The sequence below is a fragment of the Carcharodon carcharias genome, chromosome 6, assembly GCF_017639515.1.
Source record: "Carcharodon carcharias isolate sCarCar2 chromosome 6, sCarCar2.pri, whole genome shotgun sequence".
In the NCBI taxonomy this organism is placed as follows: Eukaryota; Metazoa; Chordata; class Chondrichthyes; order Lamniformes; family Lamnidae; genus Carcharodon; species Carcharodon carcharias.
In genome coordinates, this window is record NC_054472.1 from 110,177,908 (window position 1) to 110,201,866 (window position 23,959).

At 46.0% G+C, this 23,959-nt stretch overlaps 1 protein-coding gene across 1 annotated transcript in view; it reads right to left on the reverse strand.

Annotated features, from left to right (window-relative positions):
- Positions 1-23,104, reverse strand: part of LOC121278820 (chloride channel protein C-like) — a 320,150-nt gene extending 297,046 nt beyond the window's left edge. The window contains exons 1-6 of the mRNA XM_041189274.1: positions 23,019-23,104; positions 22,169-22,298; positions 17,407-17,487; positions 16,543-16,718; positions 8,544-8,636; positions 7,223-7,466 (exon numbers count right to left, since the gene is read on the reverse strand). Of these exons, the coding sequence (XP_041045208.1) occupies positions 7,223-7,466; positions 8,544-8,636; positions 16,543-16,718; positions 17,407-17,487; positions 22,169-22,298; positions 23,019-23,104 (810 nt within the window). The remainder of the gene's footprint in view (positions 1-7,222; positions 7,467-8,543; positions 8,637-16,542; positions 16,719-17,406; positions 17,488-22,168; positions 22,299-23,018) is intronic.
- Between the last annotated feature and the right edge of the window lie 855 nt (positions 23,105-23,959).

Genomic DNA, 23,959 nt, shown 5'->3' on the forward strand with positions numbered 1-23,959 from the left:
CAAATGGTGAAAATTGGAAGAAAAAAGTAGATTTTAAGTAGATGGGCATGGTTTCTTCTATGGCAGCCATAAAAAGATGGTCATGAGCTGTGATATTGAATGAAATGCAGAAAAAGCTTCTCATGAGTTAGTTATTAAACTGTGATAGAAATATCCCTGAGCTATAAAGAATTGTCTGAAATGCTCCAAAGATAACATTGAATGTCCTGGGAGGATTTATGTACATACCCTGGTATTTAAAAGTTTAAAACAAGACAATTTTGTTCATTGCAAAATTAGCGAATAGTTTGCTCTGACCTGTACTGATGCGATCCAATTGCTGCATAAATAAAACTTCTCGACCAATAGCTTCAAAGAAAATTGCTGGTTCTTAAAATCATAGATTGGTTACAGCACAGAAGAAGGCCATTCAGCACACTGGGCCCATGCCAGCTCTCTACAAGAGCAATTTAGCTAGTCTCCCCTATCCATTCCCTGCAATTTTTTTCCCTTCAGATCCTTATTCAGTTCCATTTTGGAAGCCACAATCGAATCTGCCTCCACCTTTACTTAAGGTAGCATTTTTCAGATTGCAATGACTCACTCATTGCAATGACTCATTTCACCTTTCGTTCTTTTGCCATTACTTTAATTCTATGTCCTGTGGTTCTCAACCCTTCTGCAAATTTGAACACTTTATCTATTCAGTCTAGATTCATCATGATTTTGAACACCTCTACCAAATCTCCTAGTTACCTTTTCTGTTCCAAGGAAAACAACCTCACCTTCTTCAATCTATTCATATAGCTTAAATCCCTCATCCCTGGAGACATTCTCAAACCTCGTTTGTGCATCCGAAATAGAGCCTTCTCATCCTTCCTAAAGTGTAGTGCCTTGATTTGGACACAATACTCCGGTTGAGGTCAAACCAGTGTTTTATAAAAGTTCAACAGAACTCCCTTGCTTTTGTACTCTGTGCCTCTGTTTAAAATGCCCAGGATCCCATATGCCTCTTTAACCATTTCCTCATCCTGCCCTGCCACCTTCACTGTCTTGCACACATATACCCCCAGGTGTCTCTGTCCCTGCACCCCCTTTAGAATTTCACCCTTTAGTTTTATTGTCTTTCCTCATTCTTCCCACTAAAATCGAACATTGTGCACTTCTCTGCATTAAATTTCATTTACTGTGTGTCCATCCATCCCACCAGCCTCTCTATATCTCTTTACATTTATCATGATCCTCTCACAGTTCACTATAACTCCATGGACGGAATTGTCCCAGAAAAGTCCAATACTGGGCGGGGAAATCGGCGTATGACCCGCCAACAGCAATGATGGCTTTTTCCACCATATCATGTACACTTTGTTTAAAAAATTGAGAAGCATGTTCACACCAGATCACAGGCAGAGCAGCTTCTGATTCCCCTGCCCCACCATGACCTCAGGCCTTCAATAAACTGGGAGCCATATTTAAAGGCCACTCCTGCACAGAGCTGGCACTCCTTAAGAGATAGGAAGCTGCTGGGAACTGATGGCTGACAAAGGGAGGAAACATGATACCCCCAAATTTAGCGACACCTCCCTCGAGCACCTACTGGACACAGTGGAAGCCCACCGCAATGTCCTCTACCCCTGCTCTGGGTGAAAAACCTCATCCAAGGAGGCAAATTCATCAAGGGAGGTGGTGGCAGCGGTGGTCAGTGCCAATGCCCTCCAAAAGAGAACAGCCACCCAGTGCCAAAAAAGGATGAATGATCTCCTCTGTTCTGTCAGGGTAAGCCCCTCTTGTCATTACTCTCAACTCACACACTCACAAACCCATCACACATCCACAGGGATCTCACTCGCTGCCAGCTCAAGGGACATCACCATTCATTCTCTCACAAACAGCTTCTGCTGCCCCGTGGATCAGGTTGTCGTCCCATCCAATGCACCAGTAAGAACCCACACATGCCAGGCATCATTCTCAGCTGGCCTGGCAGGAGTCTGGCTTACACCTTCTCTATCTGTATTCAGGCAAGTCAAACTGGCACACAGCAAAAAGGAGAGGTCTCAGGCCGGTGGAGAAATGTCTGACATCAAGGTCCTCATAAACATTGAAAACAGAGCCATCCAGCTGGCCAACGAGTATCTGGACTGTTTCTGTGCTGATGGCTAGGTCGGCGGTGCTCAACCAAATGAAGATACAGCAGTGCAACATCCATCAGACAACTATGCTGTGACTCAGTTTCCCTGTTCCGCAGTCTCCTGCCATACACTATCTCTCCTTGTTTTCACATGCATGTCTGGGAAGCAGCTAAGGGGGTCCATGAGCCTGATCCTCAACTCCAGCTCCAAGAACACCACAGGAGAGGAAATCACAGACACCAAAATTGAAGACCCATCACAGCGCTCACCCACACCCTTCACCAGCGCAGAGACAGACACCTCGGTGGGACCTAGCTTTGGAATAGCCTCGGGATCACAATCTGGTGAACACATTGCACTGTCTGATCCACAGCTGGTGGGGGCAGGGACTTCCCAGGTTGCCAGCACTTGGAGGACTGCTGGAGGCCAGAAATCTGTTGAGTCTGAGTCAGATGACGAGCCTCTGGAATCAGTCATACCTCTGTTGCTGAAACTGCAAAGGCAAGCTCAGGAACATCAGGAAGGGATGTCCACTGCACTCCTCAGATTACAAGGCATGATGGAGAGGTCCAGTCTCCTTCAGTCTAAGGTGATGGTGCTGGCATGCCAACGCACCGAGATCAACACTGATAGTATGGTGGCCACCATGGAGGCCTTGTTCCAACACATCAATCCTGCACTGCTGGAGAAGCTGCACTCCACCACTGAGGAACTTGCTGGCATCCATCAGTGTCAATGCAAGAGGGGTGCGGGACATCTCAAGCACAGTCCAGCTGCCCCTTTCTCTCAAGGAGTGAGCTGGCGCCATTGGGCACCCACAGGGAGGAGGATCAGCAGGTGTACACCGAGGCCATCCACCCAGGTGACTCTGGGGGTGTCCGGCCCACCCATAGCCCCTTTTCCTGTGATCCCAGCAGCTCCAGCTCCGCAGGCAAGGGAGGGTGCCACTGTCACACAGCAGGACCCCGAAAGCAGGCCAGGGCCCTCCAAGTCTCGGCCCTCCAAAGGATGCACGTCAAGGTTATCGCAGACAAAAGGGCCTGGCAGTCAGCAAGCTGCCTCCACCTCCGCTGTGGATGTTGGAGGAGCACCAAGACGTAGCGGCAGGGTTAGAAAGTTCAGGAAAATGTAGTTGCATAACATGGGCATGAGTGTTAATCATTTGCACTTAATGTCGACCATTGTAAATACACTCCCAAGAATGTCTCCTTGTCTATGGTTTCTTGTTATGATGAGCAGTGTTCATGTCAATCAGATGTGAAACCTTGTTTTTGGCACAAAATGAAGGCAAGTGTCGCAGTCCAGGCCCTCTCCCCTGTGCTGTGTGTAACCTTCTGAGCACAGTAATTGTCCGGCTTCAAAGTCACTCTCCAGATCAGTGATGCCTGCACCTTGATGTGGCTTGTGCTTGCTGCAAGAATCTCGTACCCAAGCGTCACAGGGTTCCACAATGTTCTCTGTGTGCTCTCAGAGGTGGATCTGCCCCCCACTTTCTCGACAGCAATCCGGATTGTGAAGGTGTTATGCTGAAGGGAACAAGTGATGAAGCCTGCCAAAGAATCAAGTGCTGTTAAAGTCCATGTGCCTGTTGTATCTCAGCAGCGTCTCGCTGATACACAGAGCGGATGTGCGCTGCCCTCAGGCCAGACGCTGTCAGACATTCCCAGATGCAACGTGAAGATCTCAGGAGTGTCCTCACTGCATCTTGTCATCATCCTCCTGGAATTTCATGGCAATGAGGGCCGCATGAGTACGCCTGCCTCGCTTGGTCAGCGCAATGGCCTCATCATCTGCACCCTCGCCTTCCAGGACATCATCACCCTCAGCCCCTTGAATTTCCTCCTCATCAGAGGAGATGTGCAGCTCTTGCATCTCCTCATCATTCAGGCCTTCCCCTTCTTGCATCGCCAGGTTGTGTAGGGCACAACAAGCCATAATGATGCATGATACCCCTTGAGGAGTTACTGGAGTGCTCTGCCAGATCTGTACAGGCACCAGAATCTCATTTACAGGATGCCTATGGTGTGCTCCACCAAACTCTGGGTTGTGGCACAAGCCTGGTTGTACCTTCTCTCACCAGGGGTTTGAGGCTGCCGCACAGTTGTCATCAGCCACGTCCTTTGTGGGTAGCCCTTGTACCTGAGGAGCCACCCCTACATCCTGTGTGGTCCCTGAAAGATGTCAGGGATCTGAGACCTGCTGAGGATGTACAAGTTGTGGATGCTTCTGGGGTATCTTGCTCAAACCTGCATGATCCGCTTGTTATGGTCGCAAACCAGCTGAACATAGAGAGAGTGGAAGCCTTTGTAGTTCACATGCCGGACTGCTTGTTGCCAAGGAGATTTAAGAGTCACGTGAATGCAGTCGACGGCACCTGTGGGGATCTGGAAATCTCAGCACTCTTGCTTCCTGGCTCGCTTAATCTCTGTCAAAATTGACAAAGTTGTGTGCCTAGTTAAAAAGGGCATCGGTGACATGATACATTTCTGGGTGGAGGCTTGCAATATCCCGCCAAGATCCTCAATGGAGCCCTAGAAAGAGCCACTGCCATAGAAATTGAGTGTAGTGGTAACTTTCATTGTCACAGGCAGTGGATGCCCTCCGAATCCCTGTGGCACCAAATCCTGCAGAAGGTGGCATATGTGCTGTCTACCCTATCTATGCCCCTCATAATTTTATACATCTCAATCATGTCCCCCCTCAATCTCCTCTGCTCCAGGGAAAATAACCCCAGTCTATCCAATCTCTCCTAATAACTAAAACTCTCCAGCCCAGGCAACATCCTGGTTATCTCCTCTGCACTCTCTCTAGTGCAATCACATTGTTCCTATAATGTGGATTCCAGAACTGCACGCAATACAAGCCATTGCCTGTGGCGGCCTCTCAAGGCCCCTTAATGCATGCCGGAGAGTCCAGGCCACCACATGGATGCCAATGTTTAACATACCTGATGGGTTCACCATGGCCCAGACAGCACCACCCCACACCACATGACTAAGTGGTGACAACTCCGATCATTCGTCTGTATCCTGAACTCTCATCACAGGTGCAGTCATTGTCCTAACCTGCACTCCAAAGGTTTGCAGTTTGCTTGGACCATGAGGGTGACTTTTCAATGTCAACTTAAACATAATGCAAGGGACTAGGAGTGCACCCCTCCATCAGTGTTCAATGGTTAACTTTTGTAAGAGGATCCTCAAGCTTGCCTAGTCGCCCAATGGTTCTGCAGTACCATAGCACACATTCGGGTTTGAAGTGTGCACATGAGGGGTTAATGATAGAGGAGCAATCATTGGTGCTGTGAGGAATTTGTGCTGCTTGAGTGGGTACTATTACTTGACTAGCCTGAGTCCAAGCATGTCAATTGAGCTCAAGCTAAATGCTCTTTGCTGCGGAAGTGTGCTCACTTTTGAAATGTTTTGGCACTTGTCCAGCCATTTTCTTTCCCACACCACCACCCACACCCAGCATGTGTTCAAACTTCAGGCTGTACCGCCATGGCTGCCTCCCCTTGTACTGTAGCCCTTGCCCCAAGGTTCCCTTCTTCTTGACACTGTCACCCGTGCCCTGGCACCACAAGCCAGCCAGGAAGAAGCCTGTGACCTGCCCCATGCCCGGATCCAGAGAGCCGCTTCCTTGCGTTAGAATCACACAAGCACTGCACAAGGTTGTGTGCACTCACCTCCGAGTTCCCCTCGAAGTCAGGTCGTCAGGTGCACACCTTTTAAAGGCAATTGTAAATCACGCTGTCATAAAATCACACTGACATGGGCTTTAAATTTGACATGTGGGTGTGATTCCAGTGTGTGAGCACAATAATGAGATGTAAGTGCATTCAAATTAAGTCCCCGACATTCAACATTGGGAAATGGGGCCTGCCATTGACAGGGGGAGGGGGCAATCACTGGATTCACGTCACCGGGAAATGTGCCTAGGGCCTTCTTGCCAGATTCTTCAATCTCACCATTGAACATACAGTCACAACTGGGTGTGGAAAATCCCGGCCCATGTGTTGTGAGAGCTACAAATATTGAAATTGTGTCCTGTACACCCAAGTCATTAATATATATCAGGAAAAGCAGTGGCTCTAGTACCAAACTCTTGTGAAACACCCCTGTATACTTCCCCTGAAAAACAGCCATTCACCACTGCTCTCAGTTTTCCGTCAATGAGTCAATTTTGTATCCATGCTACCTCTGTCCCTATCTGGTCTTCAATTTAGGTGTGGACAGGCAGGGTAAGGAGAAAGGGGCTAGGAAGGCTTTGGGGGAGAGCCTCTCATGGGCATGGGGGCCCGTAAAGAGCGTACCCCTTCCCACTTATGTCCAGCCAGCAACCCTAGGAGTGAAATCTATCAGCTGCACACTTGGCTTGGGCCTCTCCCATCATGGATTAATTAATTAATTAACCATTAATCAGCCACTTAAGCACCTTAATTTGCCCAAGAGTGGGCAGCCTCCTGACATCTCCCTGACCACTGTCAAAATTGCGGCGGAGCCAGTGGATAAGCACCCGGGATGGCATCCAGGGCATGGCGCACAATTTTATAGCCACACCCACCCCTCCACCACCCCCCTACACATCCCCACCACCTGCCAACCCACTCCTACGGGTTGTAAATCCCAGTCCAATTTTGCACAATAATAAAAAACATATTGGTGTTGGTTTACAGAACTACTGTCATGTGTGTCAAATTTGAAGTTACCCACACAATTATCACAGAGCTGTCTTGAAAAGAGACAAAAGAGCAAAGCATGTCCTCACCTACAGTCATTAAATTATTCTCTTACCATATTCCTGGTCATTGAAAACACATGACAGCAGTTGCTGTAGTTTCTGATCCCATCCTTACGTATTAAGAGGAATAAAATCCATATTTTAAAATTGTAATTTTACACTTCAACAAGAGCTTTACAGAAATTAATGATCTTCTGTAAATAGAGCAATATCTATCCTCTATGAAATATATAATTTACTGGTGTGTACCTTGATTCAAATTGAACTTCAGTCCCTCTTGTTTGAAATAAGAACAATGATTCACTACGACTACTATCTAGCGTGAGATATTTCACTATCTAGAAAATCCTTCAGCAACAAGCATTTCATGCACATACCCCAAACAAGATGCTGTCTTCAGCCTTGAAGAATCCAAAATGGCCCCGATAAACAAATCCATGGAAGGAAGAGGACAGAAGATCAGTGGTAAATGCAGCCATCAAACAGCAAAAAAACGTCTGCCAGGCTAGTTTGATATCCCAGAAAGAAGCCACTTCTTCAAAAGTAAACAGCAGTCCACCCATTGGGGCTCGGAATACAGAGGCAATGCCTGCTCCTGCCCCTGCAGTGATGAAGTTTCTCCTGAAACAGATACATATACCTTCTGAGGACAACGCCTTTGAAGCACTTCTGAACAGGAATTTTAAAAATGCATTATCTTTATTTGTCTGCAAATAAAGGAATGTTTCATCGTATAAGACATGTTTTAATTCTGTTTCAGACGAGAGTGCAAAATACATTACAATTACTACTTTCTAAAAAGGCAGAAAAAGTGGGATGGCAATAAACTCATCGATTTCACCAAGCAATTCATAGTTCTAAACTATAATTGTGCCACACAAACAAAATGGCTGTGTGCTACTAATATACAATATAAAATCTGCTTTAGTGATTCAGTGGAATCTATTTTTACAGACGGAACTTTCTGCTCTCACCAGCAGTGGGAATTGCAGTAGGCGGGGAAGCAAGATTTGGCCAGAGGCCAAAAATCAGTTTCCCAATGTCAGGAAATTGGTTTGGAACCTTGTTGGCCTGACTATCGAGGCAGATTAAAGATGAGGTGAGTGCCCACTGATCTATGTCGGGAACCACATTTGCATCTCATGAATACTCCTTAAAAGCCTAACACATTGGAATCTTATTCCTCTCCAATTTAACGCCCCACCAGCGAGCGTTTAGAAAATTCTGTTTCATAACTGCTCACACAAATGGCATGAACCTGACGAGGTAGACTTCTTCCTGGACTTCCAGGTCAGTAGACACTGCTTTCGCCTTCCTTTCACACCGTGACTGAGAGACACCAGCTGCCTGTCACACAAACTGTGTCAAGGCTGGGCAGAGGGGAGAGATGAGACCAAGACCAGACTGGGGGGTGAGGGCAGAGAGGAAGAGTGAATGGCTGCCAGGTGACATTCAAATATGGCGCCCAGGCATTAGAGCCCATGCGGTGACGGCGGGGCAGGCCGCTCCCTGCCCATCCCACCACCAGGTTTGATGTGTTCCACACGGCTGCATAATTAATGAGTTGAACAACTCAAGATCTGGCGTGTTCAGCCCCCCCGCTCTCCAGCAGAAGTCACTCTGACTTTTGCTTTCGTCATTGGACTCAATCTCCAGAATGGAAAATTCCACCCTACATTTTCAAAATCAATCAATTACCTGTCAGCACAGTTTCGAAATCTCGTGAAGAAAGGAAATTGTACTCCAAATGTGTCAGATTTAAACTGACTCAGACCACTTCCTATAATTGAACTACAAAGAAAGCTTATTTATCATCAACATAATTATTTACATTTTAACTTAAATTGAACATAAGAGTATTGTTACAATTTGAGTTCAGCCCAGACAGTCACTACTGTACATCTTGCATCCACTACCATTCAGAATGTGCCTTTTATTGTCCACTTTTTAGTTAAGCTACAACATGACTCCAACTTTGTAACTTAGACCCCTTGCTCAGTACACCAGCTACTGGAATATCACCCTCCCACCTTGTATTTTCTCTTCTCTTTTTAGCAAGAAGCATTCAGTCAAGGCAAGGCACTATTCCAAACCAAAACACTTGTGTATTTAACATAAAATACATAAAAAGAGCAGAAAACGGATTTCATCGTGAGATCAGTTCATTTCCTACACCTCACACTATGAAGAATAATAAAGACCCAACCTTCTGACTTCCCAGGAAAAAGTCAACTTTCAAACTAAGCTATTGCAAAGCAAGCTGGTCCAAAATTTTTGTTGCTGCAGGCTGTGGCACTGTCACCTGCTTTGCCTCTCAGAAGGAGTTTTCTGCCATAAAAACTGAAGGTGCTGGAAATGTTCAGCATGTGCAGAGAGAGAAACAGAGTTAGTGTGGAGCATTTTCTCCTTGTGGGGTGGGGGGGAGTTGTGCGGGGGCGGGCACAGGCGTGCGCACAGCTGATCGCTGCCTCAGGGAGATTAGTTTAAGTTTAAGAAATTTTAATGAAGGGAAAACAAAATTTTTAGAGCATGTCCCCTTATGTGAAACTGTCACATGAGCTGGGACATATTTATGAATTTTATTTTTTAAATTTTCAAACCTTTAAAAACCTTCATGAAACCTCATCCCGTCCGTGGATTTCATCCCTTTCTCTCTCCAACGACAGAGGTAGTAACGAGGAACAAATGATTTGTAGCAGACGATGAGGGAATGCCAGAAATCCTACATAAACACTTTACATCTTCACAGAGGAGATGGATATTGAACCTGTCAAACTACCAGAGGTGAGTGCAGACAGAAAGCAAAGGGTGAAATCGTCCCATCCCATTGGTGGGCAAGCGTCATGGAGGATGGGGAGGGGACAATTCGGCGTGAGGGACAGAAATCCATTTCATACCGGTGTGAAAGCACAGTGATGGTGTCTGCCATGACAGAACTCAAACACTGCTGGAGGCCAGCGTGCTTCCAATTTGCATCTGAGATGCAAAGTAAGGCCCAACCGGAATCTTCCTCCTATGCCCCATTTACCATTACGCCAGCTGGAAAACACATTGGCCCAGAACATGTTTGGACAAGCGAGACATGCAAAAGTCGAGATTCACCTTCAAGGTCTTGCTCAGGTCACAGACATCTGAGAAGAAGAAGATGCTGGAGCCCTACAGCTACCAGAGCCTGGAGGAACACATGCACCTCATGCTGGGTGGATTCTCATGGACATGGCTCCACCGCGAAGCAGCTCTCAGAAGGTGGGAGGTCTCCCTTGAGGGTCTGCTTCAGAACATCACAGTCTTGGCCATGGGCTGCTTTGGATGATCAGCTGGGAGGGGGTTGCAGGCAGACGGATGTCTCACTGTGACCCCTCATGATTTTTGAACACCTCTATCATATCTCCTGTCAACCTTCTGCTCTCCAAAGACAGCAACCCCAGTCTCTCCAATCTTTCCACATAACTGAAGTGCTTCATCCCTGAAACCATTCTTGTAAAAGATTTCTGGTCAATGGTAACACCCCCAGGGTGTTGAAAGATGGTAAAACTCTCTTTTTGGAGATGGTCATTGACTGGCACTTATGTGACGCAAACATTACCATTCATCAGCTCATGCCTGAATGTTGTCCAGATTTTCCTGCATGGGGACATAGACTGCTTCATTATCGAAGGAATTGTGAATGAAACTGAACACTGTGTTCATCAGTGACATCCCCACTTCTGACCTTATGTTCAGTGATGAATTAGCTGAAGATGTTTTGACCTCACTACACGGAGGAACTCTTACAATGATATCTTGGGAGTCAGCTGATAGGCCTCCAACAACCACTATCACCTTCCTTTGTGTAGGACATGACTCCAGCCCATGGACAGCTTCCCCCCAATTCCCATTGAATTCAATTTTATTAGGGCTCCTTGACTGCTTGACAGCTCTGCAGTCCTCTGCACCACCTGGATGTTCCCCTCCAAGTTACTCACCATCCTGACTTGGAAATATATCACCGTTACTTCACTGCTGCTGGGTCAAATTCCAAGAATTCCCTTCCTAACAGCATTGTGGGTGTACCTCCACCACATGGACTGTAGTGGTTCAAGAAGGTAACTCACCACCTCCTTCTCAAGGGAATTAGGGATGGGCAATAAATGCTGGCCTAGACAGCGATGTCCACATTCCATAAATAAATTTAAAACTCTGAGCTTCCACCACAGCATCAGACGTTGAGTGGTTGCTGCTTGTGCTGCAATAGAAGATGAGCCATCAGACACTGTATCATAGCCGACTCCACAACTTTGCAAGTGTTCATCACTTCCACAACCATCAGGATTGTCTCCAAGATCTGTGCAAAGTCCTGTGCTGGACTTCTTCATGCTCCTTGTCAGGAAGATATAGTAATTCTTATAATGTTATTGGAATTTGTTGTAAAACAGTGGTACCTGTGTCTGTATATGTGTGTGCGAGACTTAATTGGATTAAAGGCAACTGGTCTGAAGGCTTTGATGTGGTAGAAGATGAGCTAGGTTTGAAATGTTAAGCAGGTAGACATAGGTGTCAAGGGAACATTTGCATTTTTAAATAAACCAGGCTAGATTGGTTTCAAAGAAGGGATGAAATGTGTCACCTAGCCAGGTGAAGTTCAGAAACAGTGTGTTTATACCTCCCAAAGATTACTGGTAAAACTTTGTGCTATGAGAGATTTGTATTATCAGAAAGGTAAAATCCAAAGACAGTGAAACAATGGGAATTTGCATTCAAAGGGGAAAATATGTATAAAGAAGTGAAGGCACTGTGTAAGGGGAGGCATTTTAAGATCTAATAAGTTTGAAAAGCCTTCAGCATCAATGCCTCAAGCTGCTGTCTACAAAGAACTGAAGTTAAGAAAACTCACTTTGAATTCGACTGGTTCAGGGTATTGTGAGTCACCTTGCCTGGGTGTTTTAAAATCTATGGGCAGAATTTTACGCTCAGCATGCAGGCGCGTGCGCCTGACATGCCCGAGCGTAAAATGATGCACGATTATGTCGCACTCGCGTGATATTTCGTTCGCCGGACACGCACCGGAGTCGGCTGTGTGCCCGCCGATAATTAAAAGGCCTATTAAGGCCTAAGATCAAACTAATCAAAATCAAATTTATGCTGTCCATCCAACCTTAATGGTTGGTGGGCAGATGAAAAGGCCAAGCAACCTTTACATTTTTTAGGAAGCCTCCTCCACATGGGGGATGAGGTTTCCTAAAGCAAATAAACACTAAATAAACACTTTATTTTGGAATTAAAAACATGCCCCATCTCATGTGGCAGAGTCACATGAGGGGACATTTTTTAAAAATTTTACTGTCTTCATTAATATTTTTAAAAGCGCTTCAATCTCCCTGAGGCAGCTCCGTGCCTCAGAGAGATTGAAATGTTCTTTCACACGCATGCACAAAGTGCGCGCCAGACCCGCTCTTCCTCCTCCACCCCACCCACACAGGTAGCACTGCCACTCGCAATCCACACAGGGCGGGCCTTAATTGGCCCACCTGCATGAAATCACGGTGCAGAGCCCATCGCGGGTGGCGGTCGGCTTCCCGAATGCCCCCCGCCAAGCCCGCACAACAAGGGGAAAATTCTGGCCTATGTGTCTTACTGTTGCCTTAATGAAAGTGTAATTGGGAGTCAGATTAAGCGGGAGAACCCATGTGGAAATTCACCAGCAGCCCCTGCCCTTTGCCATCTCATGTTTCCATATTGCATCTTCACAAAGACAATGGAGAAACGTCAATACACTTGGCTTGTATTTTAGATTATTTGTACAAGCTTGCATATTTGAGTGCAAAATAGTCTGCATTAGCAAATACTAAAAAGCAGAAGTATCTTTTATTGTTATTGCTCAAAACACATGCATGAAAATATCTCACCTTGTTGTGTGTATAATTTCATTTATTCAGCTTATTTGTTTTGAATACAAAAAGGCCAAGGTGAGAGATGTCAGCTATGGGAAATGTAATTTTTTTCGCTTTTGGCATTCAGTATGGACATCAAAAACTACCTGACTAAATATAGCATCGCAAAGTAAAAGTTTTCTTCACAATGTCCCAAGAATATTCTTTAACTACAACCTCGAGTATCTCTTTTTCACGTGTGATTTTTTATAGTTGCTACCAAAAGCCATCTTTATGACCTATCCTGCGCCAAATCTTGGCCTGTTGAATTGAGTGAAACACTTTAAATAATATGGTAATATTTACAATGCTTGGGCTGTACTTGTTCCCAAATAATTGTAGTGTTATGACTTCTTGTACAACTCAGAGTAGCTGCTTTGAGAGGATTTACTAGATCATGTATGGATATGCATTGTGATGCTACAAGTTTCAGATGAAACTGAGCCGGTTAATTAACACAGAATAAGTACTAACGGTTATCCATACTAAAAATCACATGATCTATCAACCCAAGAGGTCAGACCCTGCTTGTAGATGGAGTTTCCGAATGACTCAGTGAGATAAGAAATTTAGCGCGAATTTACATACTTTATCCAGCAGGTTCCAGTTAAGATTGCCCAAATGTAGACTTCCTATAGTTAATAGGGAAGAGATATTTTTACCCTATCTGGTTGCTTTAGGAAAATGTTTTGTTTTTAATTTCACATACTAGCAAACAATGATCACCTGAATCAAAAACAAATGATGCTGGAAAAACTCAACAGATCTAGCAGCATCTGCGGAAAAAGAAACAGAGTTAATGTTTCGATTCTGTATCACCCTTCTTCAGATCTGGACAGAAGTGGAAATGTGATGAAATTTATACTTTTTAAGGGGAGTGGGTCAGGTGGAGCTGGATAGAAGGCCAGCAATAGGTGAGGACTAAGGAGGGATTGAAAAAAGTGTCATGAACTGAAGGACAAAGGGAGTGTTGATGGTGGTGGTTAGTGCTAAAAAAGGTTCTGATACCGGCATAAAAGTAAGAAAGCAGAATATGATTATAGCAGGGATAGCATTGTGTGAAAGAACAACATGGAACAAGTAACAGATGGCCCTGTGGGGGATGGGGTGGGAGAGGGGGCGTTGGTGGGGGAAAAAGGATAGAAAATGGGATAATAAAGGGGATAAAACCATAAATAAATAAATAAATAAAAATGGATAAGATATAAAAATAAATGTAAAAAAGGGGGATTAAAAAAAGGAGTGAGGATGGAGAGAGCTCATGGTCTGAAGTTGTTGAATTCAATATTCAGTCCAGAAGGCTGTAAAGTGCCTAATCGGAAGATGAGGTGTTGTTCCTCCAGTTTGCGTTGGGCTTCACTGGAACATTGCAGCAAGCCAAGGATGGACATGTGGGCACAAGATCAGGATGGTGCATTGAAATGGCAAGCGACAGGAAGGTCTGGGTCATGCTTGCGGACAGACTGAATGTGTTCCGCAAAGTAGTCACCCAGTCTGCGTTTGGTCTCCCTGATATAGAGGAGACCACATTGGGAGCAGCGAATGCAGTAGATCACATTGAAGGAGGTGCAACTGAAACACTGCTTCACCTGAAAGGAGTGTTTGAGCGCTTGAACGGTCAGGAGGGAGGAGGTAAAGGGGCAGGTGCTGCACCTTATGCGATTGCATGGGAAGGTGCCGTGGGAAGGGGTTGCAGTGTTGGGGGTGATGAAAGAGTGGACTAGGGTGTCCTGGAGGGAATGGTCGCTTTGGAATGCTGACAGGGGGCTCCTTTGACAGCACTTTCCAAACCCATAACCACTAACATCTAGAAGGACAAGGGCAGCTGATAGATGGGAACACCACCAACTGGAAGTTCCCCTCCAAGTCACTCGCCATCCTCACTTGGAAATATATTGCCGTTCCTTCACTGTCACTGGGTCAAAAGCCTGAAACTCCCTTCCTAACAGCACTGTGGGTACCTACACCACAGTATAAATTTAATCACATTTCCACTTCTCTTCAGCTTTGAAGAAGGGTGATACAGACTCGAAACATCTCTCTCCACAGATGCTGCTAGACCTGCTGAGTTTTTCCAGCATTTTCTGTTTTGTTTCAGATTTCCAGACATCCTGGGGGTTACCATTGACCAGAAATTGAACTGGACTAGCCATATATATATATACTGTGGCTGCAAGAGCAGATCAGAGGCTAGGAATCCTGCAGTGAGTAATTCACCTCCTGACTCCCAAAGCCTGTCCACCATCAACAAGGCACAAGTCAGGAGTGTGATGGGATACTCCCCACTTGCCTGGATGAGTGCAGCTCCCACAATACTCAAGAAGCTTGACACAGTCCGGAACAAAGCAGCCCACTTGATTGGCGCCACATCCACAAACATTCACTCCCTCCACCGCCGATGCATAGTAGCAATAATGTGTACCATCTACAAGATGCACTGCAGAAATTCACCAAGGCTCCTTCGACAGCATCTTCCAAACTCACAACCACTAACATCTCGAAAGACAAGGACAGCCAATAGATGGGAACACCACCAACTGGAAGTTCCCTTCCAAGTCACTCAGCACCCTGACTTGAAAATATTTCACCGTTCCTTCACTGTCACTGGGTCAAAAGCCTGGAACTCCCTTCCTAACAGCACTGAGGGTGTACCTACACCACTTGGACTGCAGTGGTTCAAGAAGACAGCTCACCACCACCTTCTCAAGGCCAATTAGGGATGGCCAATAAATGCTAGCCCAGCCAGTGAAGCCCACATCCCGTGAATGAATTAAAAAAAACCCTCCACCCAACCATCCTTTCCCTTTCTGCACACATGCTTTGAAACAAGGGGCAGGATTTTGCTCCCATCATAGCCCCACTGTCATTGTCAAGTGGGAGTCAGAAGCAGGAATTGTCACTGAGCTCAGAATTTACCCAAATTGGCCAATTCGAGGACATGGCTGACCATCCAATTAAGGCAGCCCTCCAGCACTGAAGTGGATTGATGTCTAAGTGAAGGGGAGGATGTTCCAAGGTAGAGGCACCCACTCTCCGACTTTTTTAACTTTAAATTAAAAAATGGCCTCTGCAACCAGGCCACTAAAACCCCTCCATAGCCTGATCTGTAGCTGCAGGTGAAGCCAGGCAGGTAGGGAGTCTAAGTCTGCCTGTAGCACTAGCCACATGGTCTGCTGCAGGGAGGCTGGGTGCCTCCAAAAAGCAACATTGTTCCCCGATATCTCCCAGGACCTGGAGGCTAACTGGAATTTTCCAGTCGGCCTCCAACGACAGGGCTTCATGGGTCTTTAATGCTTTAACTGAAAATGGTCCAGGGATGAATGGAGCTGGCAAACCGGCATGCCAGCCAGCAGCACAAATTCCCACCTCTGTGCCTGCCCCATCAGGGCTTAAAAATTCAACCCAAAGTCAGACACCAACATACGGGTTATTCTCAGTAAAGGTATGCAATGTTCCCGGCCTTCTTAAATGTTTCCTGTGTCTTTTATTTAACCAGTTTACTATTCTCCCCCCTTCTCTGGACTTCTACAGAAGGTCATTATGTTTCTATTTCGGGAGTTTCTGATGCAGATTGATTCCAGGAATCTAAATTGCAGCTGGAATTATACATTTTGTGTTCTCTCCCAAATAACAAAAAGAAGACGTACAATCTCATAATCATTTTGAAAGTGACATTGACAACAATTAATTATAGTCATATGATCAATCATTAAATCTGGTGCAATTATACATTTTTATTGTTTAAACTCAATAGCTTTGCACTTTAATCTCAGCAATGAACTGCTTACCCCATTTGAATCATTGGTCCTTCTGGCCCACAAAAGAGCCCGGAGGCTACAGCTAACACACAAGACACCAAGGTCCCAATCAGTGTTTTTATGTGAAAGATACCTTGGACTGAGGCACCATTCAGAAATCCAATCACTTCCGGCAGGCCACTTGGCATACCTGATGGACAGAAAATCTGGAAATACCAAACAAATAATGTCAGTCTGTATGAATTATACAGGAATCCTTCAATGCTGCACAACTGTGATTTTAGCCAAGTTTTTCATTCCAATTACTAAAAATTTTCCAAGGCAGCGCTGGTATCAGAATTTAAAATAATGTTGGTAAATTACTATACTATCTTTACTGTACTGCAACATTCTCCAGGAATGTTTTAAATCCTTGCAGTGGTCATTTTTTAAATGACATGCTAAACATTTACAAGAAACTTAAGGTTCACTATCATAATCCTTTGACGACAAGTAGACAGACAGACTTTGTCATGGATCAATTTTTCTAGCTTTACTAAAGGCAAAGTAACTTGATTGGTATAAGACCATGAGAAAACTCAAGTATTTTAAAATTTAATTATTTGAGTGCTTTCTTCAGTGCTACGCAATATACAGACCACTTGCTGCCGGCCTTCCCTTCACCTCACTGATTAATGTGCTGTTCTGTATGCCTCCATCCACAATATTTCCCCATCCCCTTCCTCTATTATGCCGTAACAAAAGATAACTTTAATAGAATTATCAGTAACCAACGGCACAATATTTGATCTATCGTAATGTAATATGCAGCTTGTTCATGTTTTATAATTGCATGGTTCAAATTGTTAAAGACCTTGTGGCTGTTTGAAAGAATTACATGACAGGATTTCTTACCAGCACTGCTCCAGATGAGAGTGTGACCATCACCAATCCAATTCCAACTAGCCAGATCCAAGTGAGGAAAAACTGACTATTCTGTATATAGTAGAAAAAAAGGCACAACTTTTCAAATTATTCTATCAGACATCAGTCATTGATTTTTTTTAAAAATTGATATTGTGGAAAGGGCAGGCACAGCTACAGGAGCTCCAGGTCAATATATCATCAAGAACGCAAGTTTGCTGACAACTCTGCATTATGGTTAGGTTAGATAGTTCATTATGGCACTAAACGGAAGTCAGGGTGTCTTCCCAGCGAAAGAGTATTACTGCAAGAGACACTCAAGTCAGTACACATCTCATTATTCAACATCAATTGGCAGTAGCCTATTTATTTCCCCTTGACCAGAAATGGTGCATGATATGAGAAGGGTACAGAAAGGAAACAGAAAATGCATCTTATGCATAGAAAATCAAAAATGTGGGGCGGAATCATCCAGTCCTGGTCCCATTGGCAGTGGGCATCATGGCAGATGTGAATAGACAATCTGGCAAGGAGACTTAAAATGGGCTTCACGCCATTGCTCTGCCTGTCAATGGCAGGCCACGTTTATCACCATCAAATGTTGGAGCTTAATTTTAATGCATTTGCATCTCATTAATTTGCCTTGACACCGGAATCATCCCTCCACATCAAATTTGCCACCCACATTGGCATAACTTCAGAAAGGTGTGCTTTATGGCTGCCTCTAAAAGGAGTGCACTTGGCGAGCTGAACTTGGAGGGGAGTTCAGAGGTGAGTGCACACATCCATGCACTGCAACAGGAGGAGGACCTTGCTGAGGAGGAGATAGAAGAGCTGCACCTGTCCTCCGATGAGGAGGACATAGAACGTGATGACAGTGATGAGGGCCTTGAAGGCGAGGACGCCGGTGATAAGGTCATCTCACTGGCCAAATGAGGCAGGCACACTCAGGAGGCGCTCATAGCTGCAAGATTCATGGAGGATGATGAAGAGCTGCAGTGAGAACAGTCCTGTCGTCCTCACCTTGCATCTGTGAACATTTGATTCCTGTGTGGCTGATGGCAGCACTCATACCCTCAGTGATCAGGCTCATGTCATGGAGGTGCAACTGAAGCCCTAATAGTCGCTAGATTCCAGGAAGATGATGGTGGTAACATGCAGCAAGGGCAATCCATGGATCTTCACATAGCCTCTGTGAATGTCTGACTCCTGTCTAGCTGAAGGCAGCTCACTTGCGCTCTGTGATCAGGATCATAACATGGAGACACAGCCACGAAACTATAAATGCACCAGATCCTTTGTCAGCCTTCAGCACCTGTCCCCTTCAGGAGCGCAGTGTCACCGGTCACAGATGCTGAGAAGATGGGGGGCCAGACCCACAATAAAGGTGCTGAGAGCACACAGAGAGAATGACAGAACTCTGTGATGCCTGCCCACAACATTCTAACAGCAATGACAAGCACCATCGAGGTACAGACATCAATAATGTGTCCAGTGAGCATGAAGCCGAACTTTCACTTTGCTCTGAAGGCTACAAAGTGCACTGGGAGGAGGCCCTGGACTGAGACACCTGCCTTTACCTTGTGCAGGAACCAAGGTTTCACATCTGAGTGACACAAACACTGCTCATCATAACAAGGAACCATAGGCAGAGAGACATTCTTGGGAGTTTATTTACAATAATGAACATTATGTACGAGTGATTAACACCTGTGTCCAGGCTATGCAACTACAACTTCATAAAAACAAAAAACTGCGGATGCTGGAAATCCAAAATAAAAACAGAGTTACCTGGAAAAACTCAGCAGGTCTGGCAGCATCGGCGGAGAAGAAAAGAGTTGACGTTTCAAGTCCTCATGACCCTTCCACAAAACTGAGTGAATATAAGGAGAGGGGTGAAATATAAGCTGGTTTAAGTTGGGGGGTGGGGGGAGAGAGAAGTTGGGGGGGGTGGTGTGGTTGTAGGGACAAGCAAGCAGTGATGGGAGCAGATAATCAAAAGATGTCACAGACAAAAGAACAAAAGAACACAGGTGTTGAAGGTGGTGATATTATCTAAACGAATGTGCTAATTAAGAATGGATGGTAGGGCACTCAAGGTACAGATCTAGCGGGGGTGGGGTGGAAAGACTAGCGGGGCATAAAAGATTTAAAAATAATGGAAATAGGTGGGAAAAGAGAAATCTATATAAATTATTGGAAAAAACAATAATTTTTCCAATATTTATATAGATTTTTCTTTTCCCACCTATTTCCATTATTTTTAAATCTTTTATGCCCCGCTAGTCTTTCCACCCCACCCCCACTAGATCTGTACCTTGAGTGCCCTACCATCCATTCTTAATTAGCACATTCGTTTAGATAATATTACAAACTTCAACACCTATGTGTTCTTTTGTTCTGTTGTCTGTGACATCTTTTGATGATCTGCTCCTACCACTGCTTGCTTGTCCCTACAACCACACCACCCCCTTCCACTTCTCTCCCCCCACCCAACACCCCCACTCGCCCCCCCCCCACCACCCACCTTAAACCAGCTTATATTTCACCCCTCTCCTTATATTCGCTCAGTTCTGTGGAATGGTCATGAGGACTCGAAACGTCAACTCTTTTCTTCTCCGCCGATGCTGCCAGACCTGCTGAGTTTTTCCAGGTAATTCTGTTTTTGTTTTACAACTTCTTAACTTTCCTATGCCACTACGCCACTATGTCTTGGTGCTCCCCTGATATCCAGAGCGGAGGTGGAGGAGGCCTGCTGACTGCAACGCCCTGACTGTGATGGCTTCAGCAGGCGTACTCTGGAGGGCCGAGACCTGGAGGGCCCCAGTTTGCTTTGGCTGTCCTGATGTGGGCCAGCTGCACCCTCCTCAGCCTGTGGAGCTGGAGCTGTGGGGGGTCACAGGAAGAGGGGATTTGGATCAGCCAGACATTCCAGGAGTCACCTGGGTGGATGGCCCCAGGGTGTCGAGTTGCTGGTCCTCCTCCCTATGGGTGCCCAATGGCCCCTGGCTGACTCCTTGAGGAGAAGGGGAAGCTGGAGTGAGATCAGGTTGCCCCACACCCCTCTCACATTGACACTGTTGGAGGCCAGCTATGGGTCAGTGCTGGAGCTCAGCTCGCACAGCAGTGCAGGACCAATGTCCTGGACCAAGGTCTCCATGGCGGCTGCCCTCCTGCCAGCGTTAACCACTGTGCATTGGCATGCCGGTAGTATCATCTCGGACTGATGGCGGATGGACTCCTCCTTGCAACCTGAGGAGTGCACCATACATCTCTTCCTGATGTTCCAGTGATTGTCTTTGCATCTCCAACAACTGATTGAGGACTGAATCCAGAGGATCATCATCTGATTCCAACTCAGCAGATTCCTTGCCTCCAGCAGTCCTCCGAGTGCCAGCCACCAAAGATGTCCTTGCCTCTACCTGCTGTGCAACAGATTGTGTGCTGTGCTCACCAGATTGTGATCCTGAGACTGCTCCACATCTAGATCCCACTGAGGTATGTGTCACTGCGCTGTTGGAGGTTGTGGATGAGTGCGATGACAAGCCTTCAATCATGCTGCCATCAGGGTCTTCATCCAAGGTGCTCTCGATGCTGGAGTCAGGGTCAAGGTTGCCTGAGGGCAACGTGGCACATATGCCCAGGACAGAAAATGGAGATTATTAGTGCTTGGCAGCCGCATTGAACCCAGAACTTGGACTCAGAGTAGTGTTGAAAGAGGGCTGATGTAGTGCAGGATCCTAACGTGGATGTTCACCGTCGACCTAACCGTCACTTCAGGAACGGTCCACGTCCTCTCCGGCCAGCTCCAAAGTGTGACTTTTGATCTAGGACCTCTACCTTTGTGCACTATCTTGTCCTGCATAAAAGCAGATGGAGAGAATGTGAGCAAGGTGCATGCCAGGCCAAATGAGAAGGATGCCTGGCTTGTGCGTGTGCTGAGTGAAGCCATGGATGGGATGAGGAGGCTCCTCATCCAGAGGAGATTAGGCCAGATGGAGATGTGAAGCTATGTGCGGAGGAGTGAGTGGTGATGTCCCTTCAGGTGGCAGTGAGTGAGATGCCAGTGAATGTGTGATGGGCTTGTGAGTGGGTGAGTTGAGATTGATGATGTGGTTGACTTATCCTTGCGTCACAGATAAGATCATTCATCCCTTTTCTGCACTGATGGCCGACCTCTTGTGTGCAGTATTGGCACTGACCACCACTGCCTCTGCCTCCCAAACCAGAGTGGTGAGACTGATGGGTGGTGATCAGGCAACCAGAGCAGGGGTAAAGGATATTGCGGTGGACCTCCATGGCATCAGAAGGCATCTCAGGGATGCGTCACTGAATCGGGAGGCTGCACTTTCTTGGCTTTTGGGGCTATGTCTTCACCAGAGCAGCCCAGGGCTGCATGCATTGAGAACTGTACATACAGCTGCAGTTTAAATATGGCTCCTGGTGTGAGGAAGCGGTGAGGTAACCGCATGACAGGCCGATCGGAGGCCGATTGCAAGTGATTCAGCTTGTTTCCCATGACTGCATAATTTATGAGGCAAGAAGGAAACAATACGGCACGAAAATCCGCCATTGTGTCCAGCAGGTAAAATATCATTTTTCAAGCTTGCTGCCACATTTAGTGCAAATCTGGGAGAATACTGCCTCATGCTTTAAGGTGAAAAAGTTTAGAAACAGGGAAGTTACTGGAAAATTAAATTTAAAAGAGAACATTGTACATTTATTTTGCAATTATTTTGTTTCTGTTCCTTACTTGTATATAGTGTAGGATAAGCTTCCTTTTCAATTTGATAATAGTGTCAATCGCCTGATGTACGAAGAATCCCAGGATCCCAACTGCTATTCCAATGAGTCCCATCATAAGCCAATAGTCCCAGTCAGACCTGGAAGAGAGCAGGCAGCATTAGTGCCACTCCTATTAACTCAAGAAGAAAATTAGGAAGTTAGACCACAAAGCCACTCAAAGCTGTTTCATCATTCAGTTAGATCATTGCTGATTTGCACTTCAACTCCATTTACCCACCTTTGCTCTATGTCTCTTGATATCCCTAACTAACAAAAATGTTTTGGTCTCAGTTTTAAGCATTGGAACAGGAGCAGGTCATTTAACCCCACAAAGCCTGTTCCATTATTTAATGTGATCATTGGTGCTGCCACCTCATTTACCTGCTTATAAGTGTAGAGTCAAGTGTCTGCTGCCTTGCTAGTTGCCTCTGAACTCAGCAGAGAGCTCAGCAGTGTGTGCTAATAGCACCTAATGCAGCCACCCTTCTGTTCTTAAAGTCAGTGTGTCCCTCTTAAAAGGAAGCTGCACTGAATTGCAGAATTCTACTGCTGAATACTATTACTGCAATTCAAAACAAGAAAAATGAAGCACTATGGCAGAGAGAGGGCTCCATGTTCGTGGATGCAATGCTGGATGCCTTAGTGGTTAACAGGAGGAGAGACACCATGGTTCCAGGGGGGGACTTGCGTTGGAAGAGTCTGGAAACAGGTGGCTAGAGAAGTCAATTCCCCACACCTAACAGTAGTGCCACAAGAAGACTAATTATTCTCGGGTGTAGTCAAGATCAGTGAATGCATCTTTAGAGGACATTTCTTACCCACTATTCCACCAGCCTATCATGGAGCTCAATGCACCATATGCCCCATCATTCACCAGTCCCTGGCACTCAGAACGTCCCCACATGGAACCATGGAGTCTCTCCTGTCAACCACTAAGGCCTCCAGCATTGCATCCACGAATCTGGAGGCCTCTCTCTGCCATGGTGCTTCACTCCACCTCACTCTCACACACCTATCAATGATGCCAGCCTCACATCCAACTCTCACTGCCCTTAGCATACCTCCAACTGTTCAGCTATGGAAGGCACATCACCCAAACACAGTGCAACACAATCACTAATGTTCTTCCTTCTGTCTTGCAGGACAAAGTATCACATTTTGGAAGGGAGCAGAGCAGCGCAAGCAAGGAACAAGATTGCCTGCATCTCCTATGCTGTACAGAGGGGGTTGTTCTGAGCATCATGGGGCCAGTGGCGACAGAGCCTCTGGCATCGCTGAGATCATTTAGGATGACAGTACATCCTACTTCATATCCCTTCATAACCCTCAGCTCACCCTTATCTTGCTATCTGGCATGATGAGATCACCATGGACCTCTTCCTTTCCAACCCATCCCATCTCCCTCACTCCAACTTTCTCCATCTGATTTTCTGCATTCAGGGTCATAATACTGCCACAAGCCCAGCCAGGAGTCCAAGAAGGAGAGAGAGAGCAACTTGATTTGAAACTCACAGTCTCTAAAGGCACGTCTTACAGCTGTATGCTTGATGTTTGGTGAGTGGCGTGTGAATTTGTTGAACGAACCTCATAGTCCAAATTTGAAAATGGGCACCTCATCAGCAAATTGGGCTGCATGGCATCATGGTGTCCATTGGTCCATTGTTTTCAATGCTCACAAGGATGACCACACAAGTGCCTTCTCAACATGATGTGCTGCACTGGCCATGCTAGAAGCAGGTGGCAGCCAAGCGTGCACCCC